Source organism: Neophocaena asiaeorientalis, unplaced genomic scaffold, assembly GCF_003031525.2.
Source record: "Neophocaena asiaeorientalis asiaeorientalis breed wild unplaced genomic scaffold, Neophocaena_asiaeorientalis_V1.1 scaffold121, whole genome shotgun sequence".
NCBI classification, from domain to species: domain Eukaryota; kingdom Metazoa; phylum Chordata; class Mammalia; order Artiodactyla; family Phocoenidae; genus Neophocaena; species Neophocaena asiaeorientalis.
In genome coordinates, this window is record NW_020172142.1 from 1,406,123 (window position 1) to 1,424,138 (window position 18,016).

The following is an 18,016-nucleotide window of genomic DNA, read 5'->3' on the forward strand; positions in this document are numbered from 1 at the left end:
ACTAACGTACCACTGTAAAGCAATTATACTCCAATAGAGATGTTAAACAATAAAAACAACAAAAAAGCTGCACACAGGTATTTACAGCAGCTTTATTCAGAACTGCCAAAACCTGGAAGCAACCAAGATGTCCTTTGTTAGGTGAATGGATTAATAAACTGTGGTACATCCAGACAACGGAGAATTATTCAGCGCTAAAAAGAAATGAGCTATCAAACCATGAAAAGACATGGAGAAACCTTAAATAAACATTACTAAGTGAAAGAAGCCAATCTGAAAAGACTACCTACTGTGTGATTCTAACTTTATGACATTCTGGAAAAGGCAACACTCGGGAGACAATAAAAAGATCAGAGTTTGCGGAAGGCAGGGGTGTGAAGAGGCAGAGCACAGAGGATTTTTAGGGCAATGAAAGAAAAGACACCGTGTAATACTGTGATGATGGATATGTGTCATACATTTGTCCAAACACATAGAACGTACAACACCAAGAGTGAACCCTATTGTAAACTAAGGACTTTGAGTGACTAGGATGTCAGCGTTGGTCTATCTTTAGTAAAGAACATACCACTTTGGTGAGTGATGTTGACAATGGCGCAGGGGTTTTATGGGAAATCTCTGTACCTCCCTCTCAGTTTGGTTTTAACCCTAAAACTACTATGAAGTCCTTAAAAAGTTTTTCATTTTAATATTACAGATATGCATAAAGTGCAACGTAAAGCCACCCTCAACTCATCCAGTCTCATTTTCCAAGGTGCTTCTGACCATATATGCTTTCATTTTGATAGGCACAAATAAGTCTAAATACTCTGCTTACACTCTATTTCTTGGTTTCTCATCTGTAAGGAGTTTGTATTGATTTTGTGCCATGAAGGGCAATGAATTAACTCAGAGAATCTACCACAATCTAACGACACTTTCCATTTTTGCTGGTAATGTTATCATTATTTGTACACCTTTAAACATCTATTTTGATTGATCGACTTTAAATAGTACTTCTTGACTCTCTACTATGTAAAATGAGGAAACTTACAAATAGGCAAAATTCAACACAATCAAAGATGAAGTCTAAGAAGCATTTACCTTGTTCATAAAGGAGCTTCATATTCAGATCTTTGCAGGTGACCAGATTGTTGAGCAATGCAACCACACTTTGCATGGTGTTACCCAGAATGTTCGCCTGATGTTCCTGTAACAGATCACCATTCCATCAGAACAGTACAGAAATAGCATTACATCGTAATAAAGACAAATGATCAAACGACCTCCATCCCTGCATTCTTTTACAAGGTTGAATGATTATCTTTCTGCACTTGGGTGAAGCAGACCCCTCTGTGGCAAGGCCCCATCAGTGCGTTAGGTGAGCGGGAGGCAGTACGAATCGCTCAGCGCCAGCACTGCTGCGTGCGGTCCCCTGCCCACGCACTGAGGGACAACCACATAGCCCTCCGTGCTTTCAAAGGGCACCAAAGGAGTCAGAGAGATCAGAGATCAAGTACGTGGAACTTAGGAAACCACATGAAAGTGATTTTGAGATCACAGAAGAAAAACTTCTGAAAGAAATATTGCTGCAGTTTGGAGAGTAAACTGCTGTTCTCCTTCTTTAGTCTTACACATTGCTGGTTACGTCGGATATGACTTACTGCATCACTGCTCCAGTGTAATAAACTACACTTGGGACCTGAAAAAGTGAATTTTGCTTTCCCTAACGCTTTGCATCATACAGCAGGGAGTAACTTTGGCCTTCATTTCTCATTGTAAAGACACAAAAGACAACTTCTTTGTAACTTTTAAGGGACCTTAAAAATAACTTGGGGCTTCCCTGGTGGCGCAGTGGTTGAGAATCCACCTGCCAATGCAGGGGACATGGGTTCGAGCCCTGGTCCGGGAAGATCCCACACGCTGCGGAGCAACTAAGTCCGTGCACCACAACTACTGAGCCTGCGCTCTAGAGCCCGTGAGCCACAACTACTGAACCCGCATCCCGCAACTACTGAAGCCCCCATGCTTACAGCCCGTGCTCCACAAGAGAAGCCACAGAAATGAGAAGCCCATGCACCTCAATGAAGAGTAGCCCCCACTCGCTGCAACTAGAGAAAGCCCATGCACAGCAACGAAGACCCAACGCAGCCAAAAATAAATAAAATAAAATTTAAAAAATAACTTAGAGTATAGAAAGAATGGAGGCACTCTCTTCTCAGGACTGTGCCAATGCAAGCACTTGCTGGAAGCGAGTGCTTCTAGGCGGTTAGCTTGTCCCACACTAGCCCTGGCCCCGCCCCTTGGTCACTCTGTTAATAACGAGTCCTATCCTAAAGGGTTATGGGTGTATCAATTTAGTAGACTCCATCCAGACCCTTTCCTATTCATTTTCTCCCTTTCTCTCTCACACACACTCACACACAGAATACATGGTTTGCTCTGTTATCTAAACATAAGTTATATCATATTTATTAAGTCACTCAACAAATAACTAATGAAGATCTATTATGTACCTGTTCTAGGCACAGTTCTAGGCACCTGAGAGAACAAAACAAGGTTCCCTGTCCTCATGCAAAGAGACAACAAACAACAGGCACAGGGACTTCCCTAGTGGTCAAGTGGTTAAGACTCTGTGTTCCCAAAGCAGTGGGCCCAGGTTCGATCTCTGGTCAGGGAACTAGATCCCGTGTGCCCCAGCTAGAGATTCTGCATGCCACAAATAAGACCCGGAGCAGCCAAATAAATAAATACTAAAAAAAAAAAAAAAAAAGCAGGCACAGTAAGTAAGCAAACTGGACTACGTGTTAGAAGATAACAAGTGCTATGGTAGAAAAAGAAAAGAGCAGAGCAGGAAAGGAGGGTTGGGAGTTCAGCAGTGAGGCTGTCCATCATTTTACATGGTGTTGTCAGGGTGGGACTCATTGAGAAGGTGTCATCTGAGTGGAAAATTTATTTTACTTTTTAAATGCTGAAGGATCTTAGAATTCTTTGGACTTAGTTTCAATAAAATTTTCTTTTGAAATAATTTTAGATTTACAGAAGAGTTGCAAAGACAGTGTAGGGAGTTTCCATATACCCTTCACCCAGATGTTCCCTATGTTAACAGCATACCCAACCAAGGTACACTGATCAAAACTCAGAAATGGGACTTCCCTGGTGGTCCAGTGGTAAAGAATCTGCCTTCCATATTTCACAGACCGAGAACAAAAAATTTCACAATTTGTATGGAAACACAAAAGACCCCGAATAGCCAAAGCAATCTTGAGAAAGAAAAACGGAGCTGGAGGAATCAGGCTCCTGGACTTCAGACTATACAACAAAGTTATGGTAATCAAGACAGTATGGTACTGGCACAAAAAGAGACATATAGATCAATGGAACAGGATAGAAAGCCCAGAGATAAACCCATGCACAAATAGAAAATATTTGCAAATGAAGCAACTGACAAAGGGATTAATCTCCAAAATTTACAAGCAGCTCAATATCAAAAAAAACAAACAACCTAATCCAAAAATGGGCAGAAGACCTAAATAGACATTTCTCCAAATTTGAACATATACAGATTGCCAACAAACACATGAAAGAATGCTCAACATCATTAATCATTAGAGCCAGCAATCCCACTACTGGGTATATACCCTGAGAAAGCGATAATTCAAAAAGAGTCATGTACCACAACGTTCACTGCAGCTCTATTTACAATAGCCAGAACATGGAAGCAACCTAAGTGCCCATCAACAGATGAAGTAAAGCAATTATACTCCAATAAAAACGTTAAAAAAAAAAAAAAAAAGAATCTGCCTTCCAATGCAGGGGACACAGGTTCAATCCTTGGTCAGGGAACTAAGATCCCACATGCCGCGGGGCAACTAAGCCCATGATCCACAACTGCTGAGCTCACGCGCCTCAAGTAGAGACCCTGCGTGCTGGAAAACTACCGAGCCTGCACGCTCTGGAACCTGCATGCCGCAACTAGGGAGAGAAAACCCGTATGCCACAACTAGAGAGAAGCCCGCGCACCACAACAAAAGAGCCCGCATGCCTCAACGAAGATCCCATGTGCTGCAACTAAGACTTGACGCAGCCAAAAATAAATAAAATAAATCTTTAAAATAAGAAGCAAAACTAGGGACTTAACACTGATACAAAACTAACAGTGGAACTACAGACTTTATTCAAATTTCACATTTTCCACTAACATCCTTTTCTGTTCTGGGATCCAATCCAGGATCCCATATTGCATTTAGAATTAACTCATTTTTGCAATACATATTTACTAAGTGCCCACTGTTCTAGGCACTTGGCTTATGTCAGTGAATAGAAGAGACCAAAAAAAATTTTTTTTCACTAATTTTTTTTAAGAAACAGCCCTGCCCTTGCGGTTGCCCTGTGGAGTTTACCTTGAAGCAGAGGGGGAAGACAACATAGTAAATAATTCCATGGTATGTTAAAGATGATACACACTACAGGAGAAAACAGAACAGGGTAAAGTGGTTTGGGAGTGCCGCGGGGGAAGGCTGTAGTTTTAAACAAGGCACGTAAGGCATACCTCCTTCGGAAGGCAGCGCCTGAGCAGGTTTGGATTTACTCTTTATGCTGCCAGGTTCTGTTAGCTATTTTGTTTTAGGGTAGTTGAATCAATGTTCTTCAATGTTACTGGCCTATGAGTGACATCCTCATCTGATTTTAGCATCAGTTTCACGCTAGCCTTGTCCATCCATTTTATTCCACAAATACTTATTGTACATCTATTTTGGGTGATGTGGTAGAACTCACTAATAAAAGCAACCGGGCTCAGTGTATTTTTACCGGTAGATCTTTAAATATTTTTTTGAAAAACATCTTATACTCAGGAATGTACACACTGACCCAATTTTATTTCCATTTTCCAAGAAAATCACCTATAATGTCCAAGTTTCCAAACGTATTGTAATAGAATCGTACACAGCAGTCACCTGTCTTCACCTGTCTTCTCTGAACCGACTGACATCACCTTTTACCTGTCTCCTCCCGCTTTCTTATTGGTCAGACTCACCAAAGCCTTGCCTATTTTATTGGCCTTTTCAAGGAACCAGCTTTCCGTTTTACTCAAGAATCCACATTTGTGACTTCGAGCTAGTCATTACAAATGTACACGATTTCCCACTTCCCCCTCCTACATATGCAGGAGGATGGCACTTCCCTGCCCCCTCATAATTCGAGATGCCCATAACTGGACTTACTTTGGCCAATAGACTCAACTGGGCAGACGCTTTAAGGGTCAGAGAGGGCTTCGCCGTCCTGTCTTTCCTCTGCCCTTAAGACCAGTGATGGTCTAGACGGTAAAGGCTCCCCTAGCCCAGGTCTCAGAGTGAGGACGTGCAGCAGAGACACCGGGACTCCCCTGATGAACACATGGCTTCCAAAGCGCACCAAAATACCAACACGGCATCAGGCTCTGAAACTGCAGTTAACAGACATGTACATCCCACCAACAGGAGCCACTTGATTTCATGAGTCTTACCATCTATATCTTTAATACAAGCCAAAAAGGTCTGCTTTCCAAATACCACTGGCTGAAAATTTATATTCTTTAGAAGCAAAGGCTTAAGAGTGGATGTTAATGTTTGATGCTATTAGGCTGTGAGTTTCTCTGTTTTACCTTTACAGATAGATACACACAAGGTCATTGAACGTATAAGTGAGGGAAAGACATGAGACGAGCCTAAACAGAAGACTTACTAGCTGCGGGGCTGGCAGCCAGGCCCGGGGGACAGCCGAGCCCGTCCAGCGCCACGCCTGCCATTCCCCGACATGCTGACAGTGCCTTGCATTGTGGTCACCGTAAAATAACTCTCACTGGCATCCAAGCTTAATAAAAACACCTTCATTCTGCTCAAAAAGGGCAATGGATAGATACGGAGAAGCCAAACTGAACAGCCTCAACCATATAAAATTCACTGACACCAGCTTAAGAATATTAATGTGGAAGCAACGGGCTGCCACCAATTTCATCTAATTATTCGTACAGTTGGTTGGAAGGAAAGGGTGATTAATAAGCACGAAGATGACGTGACATGTTACTCATGACAAAGTAACTAACGGTACATAGGAAACCTGTTCTCGTGAAGAATAAAGACACTGACAAGTCTCTTCTTTTGGTCCCATTTGGTAAAATAACACATTCCACTCCTGGCTCAAAGGCCAGTCTGTCGGCAAATATAGGTCAGTTTTACTGGAGATAAATCCATTGTTCCTTCCATATACATGTTTTTAGGATTAAATGCACCTTTTCTGCGCTCTTGGCAGTATTTCTGGCTCATTGCAAAGCCAATGCTTTGGTTTTTCCTTGTGCTCACAGAGCGACAGCCACCTGTTGATGTAGGCATTTCCCTTAAGTACAAAAGCCAAGTTTCCAAACCTCCGTTATCCCCGAACACTAAGAACCCATGACCGTACCCCAGCCAACCAGGTCCTGAGACTCCTGGCCCGGGGTTTCCAGAATCACTGCAGAAGGAAGGGCTCTGCCAGCCCCACTACTCAATCCGCAGACGGGCATAAAGGTACACTCTATCAAAAGCCCCCACTAACCTTATCACTGGAAACACTCAGGGCACCATAGTTGATGCAGAGAATAGAGACCAATAATCCCACAACCAGACTGGGAGGCATGATTCCTTTTCTATTCCAGCCATTATTCAGAGCACTGTTGTGCTTTAGTTTCTTTGTTGTTGATTTTCAGACCATTCATAGACTGAACTTTGTTCTAAATAAAGTAGGGGCATTATTAAAATTATATTATAAAATTGTACTTACTTCCTCTTCCTTCTTGTAGGTATAAATGTTTCCTACCTAGTATGAGGGAGGGAGACCGTGGAACAGAGTCACTGTTCCTGCTCAAGATGACAACATGGTTCTCTAGGGGGAACCTAGACAGTTATTGCTGTGGCCTAGATCATAACTGCCCCCAGAAAGAATGCTAAAGACAGGCGAAGAATAGTTGAGAAGGTATACATGTGAATTAAGCATACTTCTATTATTTTCTATCAAACTGAGTTATTTCATTTCTCTTAGCAACTTTATTAAGATTTGTTCTTGCTGTTCACAACCATATTCATAGCCCACAGGGCATAAATTATGCTTTGAAAAACATCATATTTACTTTCAAAGTCAGAGTAGAGAATTATACGAAGGGAGAAACCACCAGGGTAAACATGTGGGACGAGGGTTCTTCCTGGGCCCCCGGAAGACTGATGTAAAGAGGAAAGGGAACCACAAGTTTGATTCAAAGACATTGGGTCAGAGCTGGAGGGGAGGGAAGGGAAGATGCTGATTAAAGGCTGTGTCTTCATTAGATGTTCCTCTAAGACAACCCCTCTCCCTAAAAAGTCTACCTGAGCCCCAGGGTGAAAGGACTGTAACAGAAGCCTAGGTAAAATCCTGGTGTCTTTTTTTTTTTTTTTTTTTTTTTTTTTAATCCCCATGGCTCACTAATAAAGAAAGGGGTCCACACCACTGGCACCCCAACACATGCAAGAAAAGTGGTGTGAGGAGAGAAGGAAGCTTTTAATGACCTGCAACAGGGTCTCTGGCACAGGGTCTGGGGCCCAGGCACCAGCACCTTCTGTGCTGATTGAGGAAGAGCAGCCACGTGGGCCCGAGCCAGGACAAGGCAGCACTGACAATATACTGATAAGGTACTATGTGCCATGGCCTCTACCCCAAGCATTCTAGCTCGTTTAATCCTCACCAAAACCCTGAAGTCATTACAGTTCTCCCCTCTTCACAGATAAGGACATTGAGGTTAGCGAGATGAAGTGTCACTTGCCAAGGATCACCCAGCTCCTCGACTGTGAAGCTGGGATCCAGTCTGTAGGATGGCAGGGGTCCCTAATCACCAAGCGACGTTGCCTGCTGACCACATTAATGGAGCAGGAGAGCGGAGGGTGGGGTGTCAGGGTCACCAGTCAGCACACCCCAGGTTAGCCAGCATGACCTGAGGACCCACGGACTTAAAAGAATCCAGAGGCAGGGGTGGAAAGCGGCACAGACATATTGATTTGGGGGCACTACTGTAATGTTGCCCTCCGTCTTCGGCTACAATGTGACCAGCCCTGTGTCACCACCACTGGGAACTCCTGGCTTCACAAGAGCCCTTAATACAGATCATTTGCTGTAAGACATGCAACCCGGGAAGCAAGATGTGGGTATTAGGCAACTAAGGAAAGGGAAGAATGGGCATACTACCCCCAAGGATGAAATTACATACTGGCCCCACAGTCACCAGCCACAGGATTGAGACGCTCAGTGTCAGTGTAGGCTTGATGGGTGAGAAAGAAAGCTGAGCTCACAGGAGAAGCCATCACTGCTATCCTACAAAGACACCCAAGGCGATCCTACTGCACTTTAAGATTATGACAAAAATCTTTAACTCCTTCATCCATAGCCCAATAAGCAAGGCTGACCTAATTTGTGTGCCCAACGCCACAGTGTACGGACATTTAACAAACAGGGCACTTGAGAGTTCTAATAAAACATAGCATTTGCCAGTAGAGATAATTAGAATGGAAGCCACAAAATTCTAGTGTTTGGCAACATAGATGAAACAACTTCATTAAAATGTACAGCTTCAGCAAATGAAAGGCAGGAGAGCACTGGACCCTGAAGAATCAGCCTTCTCGAAACTAATTGCTTCAGTGCTTGAAGAGGACAGCTCTGCAACACCAAGGGCACAGCAAGGAAACACCGCTAAAAAACGATCAGCCTTCCCAAAGTGCTTTCACTGTAGACGGAGCGTTATACTTGATGCTAATATCTGACGATGGAAACGGCACTAGAAGACTCCAGATGTCCAGATGAAAAAGTGGGGCTGGGGTCTGAACAGTCCAGGTAGGAGATACCTTTAACGATCAAAAATAACAGTGAACTGTGGCAACTCTCTTCCGCCCTTGGTGTGGGTCGGGATTCAAAAGACAACACGTTAGAAGACAAGAACCGATCCTACAAGGTCAGAGAGAGCACCGAGAGACCGAAAAGCAGAAGCACACACAAGTGATGCACAGGTGACATCCATGATCTCTTAGAAATAACACACAGCATATCCCATTCAACACACATTCACATCACCTTTCAGGGGGAAACACTTACGTTGTTCTGCAAGCTGCCCCTGTACTGCACATATACTTGCACTTGGTACAGATGTGCTGCCCCAGGACGTAGTGGGGTGTCCACCCACTCTCCTTTTCATACGTTCTCCTGCGTGCCCAGAATGCTAGAGATCTGGAGCCTGCAGAATCGAGCCTTCAGAGCACCCAAACCACATGAGTACATGCGTGCAGAAGAGGACACTTTCATGTTATTGATTTTTCACCAGGCTGCCCCACAGGCAGCTCAAACTCAGTGGAACCTAAACTGAACTCAGCTCCTTTCCCCTCACACTTTCTCCTTTTCCATTTTCCAATTCAATGAATGACCCTCCAATCTGCCCAGCTACCCAGTCATAAATCTTGGAATCACCCGGGACTACTGTCTCTATTCTCGTCTCCCACATCCAAACAGCCACGACAGTCCCCTGGTTCTCCCCGAGCCCCTCCTGAATCTGTCGTCTGCTCTCCAACCCCACAGCCACTGCCCTCTTTGGCCGGGGCCACCACCGTCTCCTAAAGGTATCTCTACCTCCGGCCTCACCGTTCTGACTGCTAACCAGCTTCCTCTTTCTAAAGTGGCAGAGATTAGGCTCCACTCTCAGGGCTGACATCGGGGGCCACGAGCCTGGGGAGTGAGTGTGTCAGAGTCTACAGTAGATCCAGGGTGGAGGGAGGCCACTGTTTCCCACAGCCCAGTTTGTGTCCAAAGTCCCAGTGGGATTTCAAGGCCTGAAAGGGGGAGAAGCCACAAGAACCAGGAGATGACACAGCAAGGGCACTGGAGCTCCAAGGCTTTCAATCCCAGAGGAGCATTGCATTATGAGTTCGAAATAGTCTCAAGACTTATCGAGACAAATACTGACCCCTGGGGGTGAGAAACAGGGAAGGAAACAAACTGGATTAAACGGCAAGGGCAGAGTGATTTAAAATGAATTCACTCATAAATATATATATGGGATTTCCTGGGAAGAAAGGCCAGGATGTAGGGGTCCAAAGTGGGACTGTTTGGGGTATGAGGAAATTGGTGCTGGGGTAACCGCTACTGGGCCTTTGCTCTACCAGCTGTGAAGCAGTTAACCAGCTCCTCTGCCCTGTGGTCGGGGTTTTGTGGGGCTGAGCAGGCTCTGAGGAGACTCCAAGGGCCTGGAAATGTTCTTCTCCCATCTGTAGCCAAAAACATAAGATAAGATGCTCTCACCCTAAGGGCCTAGAGGTATAAAATTAAGTCCTTTCTTTTATTTAGATGTCCCTCCATCCTTCTGGTTAAACACACAAGAGAAAAGAGTTTCAAATTGTTTGTAAATTTGACTGACAAACATGGTAGAGCCCCCCTGGCAGCAAACACAAGTTATTATCAGCAATACATTCCAGCTGGCACAGAAGGGAGTCTGGCTCGGCTGGTACCATCTGTCAATCAGTGTGCCAGCTCGGCTCTAGAATCCCAGTCCTGTGCAACACCCACGGCAGTGCACTGTGGATGCCCTTCCGGCAGGTTAATTGTGTCACTTGGCTTCCCCAGCCGTGCCCTTTCACATTATTTAGGCTTCTAGCAGGAAGCTTCCGTCCTCTGGGCTCCCAGCAGGGCCCTAGGCCTCAAGGCAGGCGCAGTAGGCCCGAGCCAACACTATTCAGGAGGGAGAACCCTGGCCGTGGAGCCGAAGGGAAGCTGCCAGGACCAGTGTCCCCAGGGATGGATCGTACCCCTTTCATGTGTCTGCCTGGAGTGTTGAAAGACAGGCCACTCTGGCCCACAACACGCTCTCTGAGCTAAATACAGGCCTGAAATAGCAGGGACAGATGAGAAAGAGAAAATACAAGTGTGCATCCCAGACACAAAACCCCTCCTGCCTTCTCTTAGCATCCCTGACAACGTGCAAAGTAAGAACAACAAAAGTAACAAAACTGGGTCATTTGTAGAGATGTGGATGGACCTAGAGACAGTCATACAGAGTGAAGTATGTCAGAAAGAGAGAAACAAATACTGTATATTATTATATATATTGTATATTATTATATTATTATATATATATTATTATATATATTTGTACATAAGAGACAGTCATACAGAGTGAAGTATGTCAGAAAAACAAACGTATGGACACCAAGGAGGAGGGGGGGATCAATCAGGAGATTGGGATTAACATATATATATACTAATATGTATAAAATAACTAATGAGATCCTGCTGTATAGCACAGGGAACTCTACTTCACTGTACAGTAGCAACTAACACAACACTGTAAAACAGCTATACCCGAATTAACAAAAAAAAAAAAAAGAAAAGGAAAAGAACAACAAAAAAAAAACACATTAAAGGCTTGGCAAACTCATATTCCTTCTTAAAAATTCAGGCCAGATGTTGTTTGCTGAAGCTGAGGTGCGGGCAGGCACGAAGGCTGCCCTTCTCACGTTGGACGGCGTTTCCATCACCTTCCCGTGCTTGCCTTCGTCACAGCACCTACCACATCCCTTAACTGTTGTTCATCGATTCCTCGGCCAGTGCCGAGCCCCTTGAGGGAAAAATCAGGACTTTTAGCCGGGTCTCCAGAGCCTAGGTGCAGTGCCCAGTATGCAGTGGCCTCTGGTAAAATAAGGAAACGCTCGATGTCGCTTATACAAACACAGCTCGGGAAGGGATATACAGCTTGTGGGATGCTCCTCCGAGAAATGAACCTGTCAGCAACTAGAAACTGCCTTCAATGAAGCAATCAGTAAATATTTATGGAGCGCCTAAAGTTTGCTATTCAAGGGTGCGAAAAAAAACTACAGAAGGATAAAAAAAGACCTTCCTCAAAACGTTTTCAATCAGTATCTATTTACATCTGAATAATGTTTGCAATAAGTGATACGTTCAGATTTTTTCACTTAAAATGAAACACATAAAATCTCTCACCTGCTACATATTTGTCAAGTACTCATGAAGCACTTGAATCAGCATGGAAAATGTACACTCTAAAATTCTGAAAGACGTTGACAGTTTTAATGGGACCCTCCGTTAAAGATAACTGCTCACAAATATAAAGAAGTGTCCTATTCTAAAGAAAGAAAATATTACAGAAGGCAAAAATGAATGAAAAGATCAATACACAGAATTAGCACGAGACAGCTTTCAATTACAGCTGTCGTGACTGTGGGAGCTGGCAGTTTTTGCAGTGGGAGTTCCCCAGGTGTTGGTACTCATGGTTCCTGTCCCAAAGCAGAACCAGTAAAACCTGCAGGAAAAAGATATTACCGGGAAACGACTGGAAGTTTACTTAAACCTAGGGTTGCAAGGCACATAAAGAAATGGTGCAGTAAGTGAAAAAAAAGTGGGCTGAAAAAAACATAAGAGCTCCTTGGCCTGCCCCAAAACAGCTGGCAAGCCAGGAGCAAAGCAAGAATCACACTACCAGACTTTGGAAGAACTGGAGAGGACTTTCTATGTCAATCATTTGATTTTAAAAATAAAGAAATCAAAGCCCTGAGAAGGGAACATAAGGAATAGGGCCAGGACTTCAACTCAGAAGTGCATCTTCCTTTTCCATTACCTCACTTTGCCCTCACGATTCTAAAATTCACATCAGGGAATGGATAAAGAACACGTGGTACATATACACAATGAAATACTACTCAGCCATAAAAAAGAATGAATAATGCCATCTGCAGCAACATGGATGCAACTAGAGATGATCATACTAAGTGAAGTAAGTCAGAAAGAGAAAGACAAATAGCATATGATGTCACTTATATGCAGAACCTCATATATGACACAAATGAACCTATCTACGAAACAAAGAGAATCACAGATATAGAGGCAGACTTGTGGTTGCCAAGGTGGAGTAGGGGGGTGGGGGAGGGATGGATTGGGAGTTTGGGATTAGCAGGAGCAAACTATTATATACAGAATGGATAAACTAGGTCCTACTGTAAAGCACAGGGAACTATATTCAATATCCTGCGATAAACCATAATGGAAGAGAATATGGAAAAGAATGTATATACATGTATAACTGAATCACTTTGCTGTACAGCAGAAATTAACAAAACACTGTAAATCAGCTATATGTCAATAAAAAAATAAATAACGATCATATCGAGGTATGCAGAGTCAAGGAGGTAACTTTAAAGATGGATACAAATTTTGTGCACACTGGAGGAGTGCTTTAAGTACTGCTCCCCAGGGCTGCAGACTCATTTGTCCTTAGCATCTTCTTTGATAGGTCAGCTCTTATCCCTGAACAGGTAGGTGAGATACCGTTGGGGAAGTGGGAAAACCTCAACGTAATGCCTACTGACCCCCATGCCTGGGAAGCACATACTTTCTGGAGCTGACAGGATTTTCTCGACCAGTTTTTGTTGCAGAGGGTTATCTCTAAAGAGGTGATAGGAGAGCCTAGCCATCTCATAGAAATGTTAAACAAGGAGCACCTTTTCCCAATAAATGATTCTGAGCAGGTCACAAATCAGACATCAGGGGAACTGCAAACACATATATGTGATGTTTAAAAATCAGCGGCATCTAAGGCAGCCCAGATCTCTGTCACTCTCCCTAAAATTTGCTGCACTTGGTATTTTATGCATGATCACACTTTTGTCCTCAATCTCCATAATGGAGGGCAGTTTTCCTCTTCTTAGACTCTACTTAGATAATAACAGTTATATTTGTTGGAACGTTCGATAAGCTCATTTTTGGCCACACGACGATAAAAACTATAACATCTTGGAAAACAAACTGGCTGCAATGTGATAAAATCATCTCAGGAATTTTTCATTTCCTAGATGATATTTTGTGTTCTTACTAGCATTTAAAAAATTAAATGGAATTGGAAGATTCCCTAGATATAAGCATAAACTGGTCAATGTTAATGTGGTTCATGCTGGACAAACACAGGGGGGATCAAGGTGTATTTTGCTGGGAAAACGTTTGAGAAAAAGGATCAATAAACCTGCAGGGCATGGGCTGGACAAACGAGAAGAGTCAGGAGACTGACCAACTTGAACATGGGAGAAAGTGACCATATACTTGCCATGTCCATTTCTGAAGTTGAAAAGGGAAATGACAGTTTAAATTAATTTCTTATGCCAAACCAGGCAGTATGCCTAAGAGCCTTGAGACATCAGTTGACCCTCCCCTTTAATATCTATTCTGGGACAAACACCCTTGGCAGCCTTGGCTATAGATTAGGCATCAAAGACTCATCTACGGAGTGCCCATTTGGTCGTGGCACTGTTTCTGCACGAAACCAACAGTCCCACCAGTTCATGAAAAGTCCCTTGGGCTCAGGAATGAGCAAGTGAGGAGGAGGGAAAAGGGAAAGCTATGGTGTTTTCATATTTTTAACTCCTGTATTTCAACAAATGAACTTCAGCTTGAAGAGCTTAGACGTCAAGTTGGCATCATTCAATTTTCCTCATGCAGGTCTGAGAGAAAACCAGAAATCAGAACGAGTGCTAAGAATAAGGGGAGGGAGGGAGGAAGGAAGGGAGACAGACTACGGCGGGAGAAAGGCTGGGAAGGAAGAAAAGAAGGTCAGAAGGATTTTCCCCGAGAGGCAAAGTCAGCCCCCTAGGGCTGAGCTCAGGGAATCACCCCGCGTCTGCAGGTGCTAAATCAAGCGGTCTCCGCATCCAGGGCAGCTGTTCACCTCCATCTGGAACGAAAAGTGAGGCACAGACCTAGCACACATCCAGCCACTGGGTGCCTCCAAAGACATGCTGACCAGTGTTCCCGAGGGCGGTGAACAGAGACAGAGCTCTTGCTCCTGCACGGCCCCACTGTCTACCGTCAGCCCCCAGGGGACCCCTGCCATTCTCGACAGACAGGGAGCAGAAAAGCAAGAGGAAGTGCTTTTAAGTCTGGGCACTTCCAGCGGTTTCTGCAGTCGTGGCGCCCTCCTTTTGGGCTGCTTTCTTGCTACCACACTCTCACCTGTGAGTAGAGTGATGGTGTCACAGCCCCTCCTGCGTGTGGTTTTTTTTTTTTTTTTTTTTTTTTTTACTTTGCATTTACTTATTCTTTGGCTGCCTTGGGTCTTCCTTGCTGCGCGCGCGCTTTCTCTAGTTGCAGTGAGTGGGGGCCTGCATGTGAATTTTGATGAGCTGCAAATGACTAGATGCCTGGTCCCCTCGGGCTGACTGGCTGGCCAGGAATCCTTCCTCCTGTTGGGGTGCATGATAATGAATGGTGACGGCTGTCATGAGCTTGTGTTGGTGTGGGGTGAACAGAGAAGGGGTGTTGATCCGTAGGCGATGCCCCTGAGCTTCACAGGCATAAACAGCCCACTCCCGGAGGACTGGACTTTATCATTCGCCAGTCTTATTGGCTAAACTTAGAATCTCATCTCTCAGGGCACAAGTAGCAGGTTAAGCAAACCAATCAACCAACCGAAACCTGTTGAGGAAGCAGAAGGAATAATTCACGTAGCTCCAGTTCTGAAACGTTGCACGTCTCTATGCTCTGAAGTTCAACAAAACGTGTGCGTTCTGCTCCCACCAGGGATCTGCACTCCACCAGAGAGAGAGGCCGAGAGCAATGACTCTAGGCCACATCGTCCAACTCATTGTCACCAGATCCAACAAGGGCAGAGAAAGAGGCAAAACCTCAGGCAGCTGGAAACACGTTGTCTAAAGCCATACAGATGACAGGGAGGCTTTCCCCTACAGCAACTCAGAGAGGCAGAGCGCCCAGATGCATCATTTTGCATCAGCTGTCTTATCCAGGTGCAGGGCTGCGAGCTCCACTGGAAGCAAGCAGCAGGGGTCTTTTATGGCTGCAGAAATGGATGCCAGAGAGAAGCGATCTACTTGGAGACTCAAGCTAAGGTCCTTTTCTTCCCTAACATCCTTTGGTGCTATACCCGATGCTGTGTCTTTCCCAAATGAATCTCTGAATGAGAGGTTAAACAATGTCAAATTATATAACAATTTCTAAGCTTTGTGACTACAGTTAAACGAAACTGTTCTGCACAGTCTCAAATATTTATCTGTGGGTTGTGGCAAAGATCACTTAAATGTAAGTTTTAGCACTAGATTGGCATCCCCCCATCTACCCCTCCACAGAATGCTCACTGATCAAACCCAAGAACAATATAAAGTTGTGATATAATGTGAGGAAAAAAGTCCTCAGAATCCTGCCTTTCTTCAGCCCCCCAGAAGAACCCCAAATAGCAGAATCCAGCTGAGTTACCATCAATGTCAACTTCACCGCATAAATTTTGGAAGGGAGGGAGAAAGAGAGTATGTTTATGAATTACTGTCTGCTGAATCACAGGGTTTTATAACACAGAAAACAAAACTGACTTGGACAGAATAAATGGATGGTAGCTAAGACCCCACACTAAAAGAGAAAAAAGGTCTTAGTGTGAAACTTCATAAATTTTAAAGCATACGAACACATACTCTTGCACAGACAGACACAAAACTCTTTACAAAGTGCTACATGAACAATTCGTTAATTATTCATCATTTTGAGTAGGCTGCCCAACTGATACCCTGCTGTATTACAGAAAATAGAGTATATAATTTTGAAGAAGGTAAAACATGAAAAATCTCCTCGGCACACAAATGAGTGTCACTCCTTCAACAATCTGTACTGAAGACCAGCATATGCCAGGCCTGCCCTAGATCCTGATGAAGCGCCCCAAACCTGCCCCGAGATACCTGCCATTGGGGAGCTTCCCATCCAATGGGTGGGCAGGGCAGACAGTCAGAACAGGCTAAGGGGCAGCACGGCGTGCCATCAAGGCAGGCCCTACTCTAAGTATCCCAGGGAATGAGACCTTGGAGAACTGAGATGATGAAAGAAGATTTTAAGAAAGAGACGGGAACGGACCTGGGAAGGAACCTGGGGAGGTCTAGAACCTGAGGAAGAGCAGAGACCCTGCAACTTAGGAACATGCAGCTGAGAGACAGAAGACGTTACAAGGGCACACTGAGGCCGGTCACTCTCAACCCTTGGCTAAGACTTTTGGAACCCACACTAAATCCTGGTTTATAGTAAATGCCCAGGATATTAATTTCTTGGGGATTCAGCGGAGTTGAAAGCAAACTAGACATCCACTGTCACTATGACTCACGGATCTGAGGTACATCATCTCCGCAGAGTGGGCAGGAGTGGCACCATGTCACCCTCGTGGTCAACTCCACAGGGGTCACTCCCTGCCAACCTCGCTCAGCTCACCTCTGAGCAGCCTGCATCACCTGGCCTCCACACCTCCCTTCCTGCTTTCACTTGGCCCTGCAGGCCTCTGGGCACTGACTTCAGACTGAGCCTGAATTCACTAGGCTCTACCTCTCTGGCTGGAAAGGCCAGTTCTCACTCCTTAGATACAGCAAACAGAGGGGGCAAAAACTTCTGGAGGTTTTTAAGGCATACGGATTCTTAACTATCCTTCTACCATGAGTAGAAGGCTAACACTATTAGTGATTCTGTTATTATCTACAAATATGATGTAGCTGTGGATATCCTTGAAGGCAAAGGGCTAACCAGAAGGATTCTTAGGAATTCTCAGAGCCTCTGCACTTTAGGCACAGTCATCAGTAAGTCTTAAGTTTTCTTTTCAACTATAAAACCAAACTTCTTTTGTATGAAAGCTCTCAGATAATGATACATGCGGCTTTCAAGAGATGAGGTCAGAAGGCTTTCGTGGTTGCGCAGTGGTTAAGAATCCGCCTGTCAATGCGGGGGACACGGATTCGAGCCCTGGTCCGGGAAGATCCCACATGTCGCAGAACAACTAAGCCCGTGTGCTGCAACTACTGAGCCTGCGCCCTAGAGCCCGCGAGCCACAAGTACTGAAGCCCGCATGCTCTAGGGTCCGCGTGCTGCACCTACTGAGCCCGCATACTGCAACTACTTAAGCCCACACACCTAGAGCCTGTGCTCCACAACAAGAAAAGCCACCGCAATGAGAAGCCCGCACACCACAACC

General features: G+C 44.6%; 1 protein-coding gene across 2 annotated transcripts in view; it reads right to left on the minus strand.

The window, feature by feature from the left end:
* ULK4 (unc-51 like kinase 4) overlaps positions 1-18,016 on the minus strand; it is a 511,648-nt gene that overhangs the window by 236,735 nt on the left and 256,897 nt on the right. For both annotated transcript variants that reach the window (XM_024753918.1, XM_024753910.1), the window contains one exon: positions 1,084-1,189. In XM_024753918.1, coding sequence (XP_024609686.1) covers positions 1,084-1,189 — 106 coding nt within the window. The remainder of the gene's footprint in view (positions 1-1,083; positions 1,190-18,016) is intronic.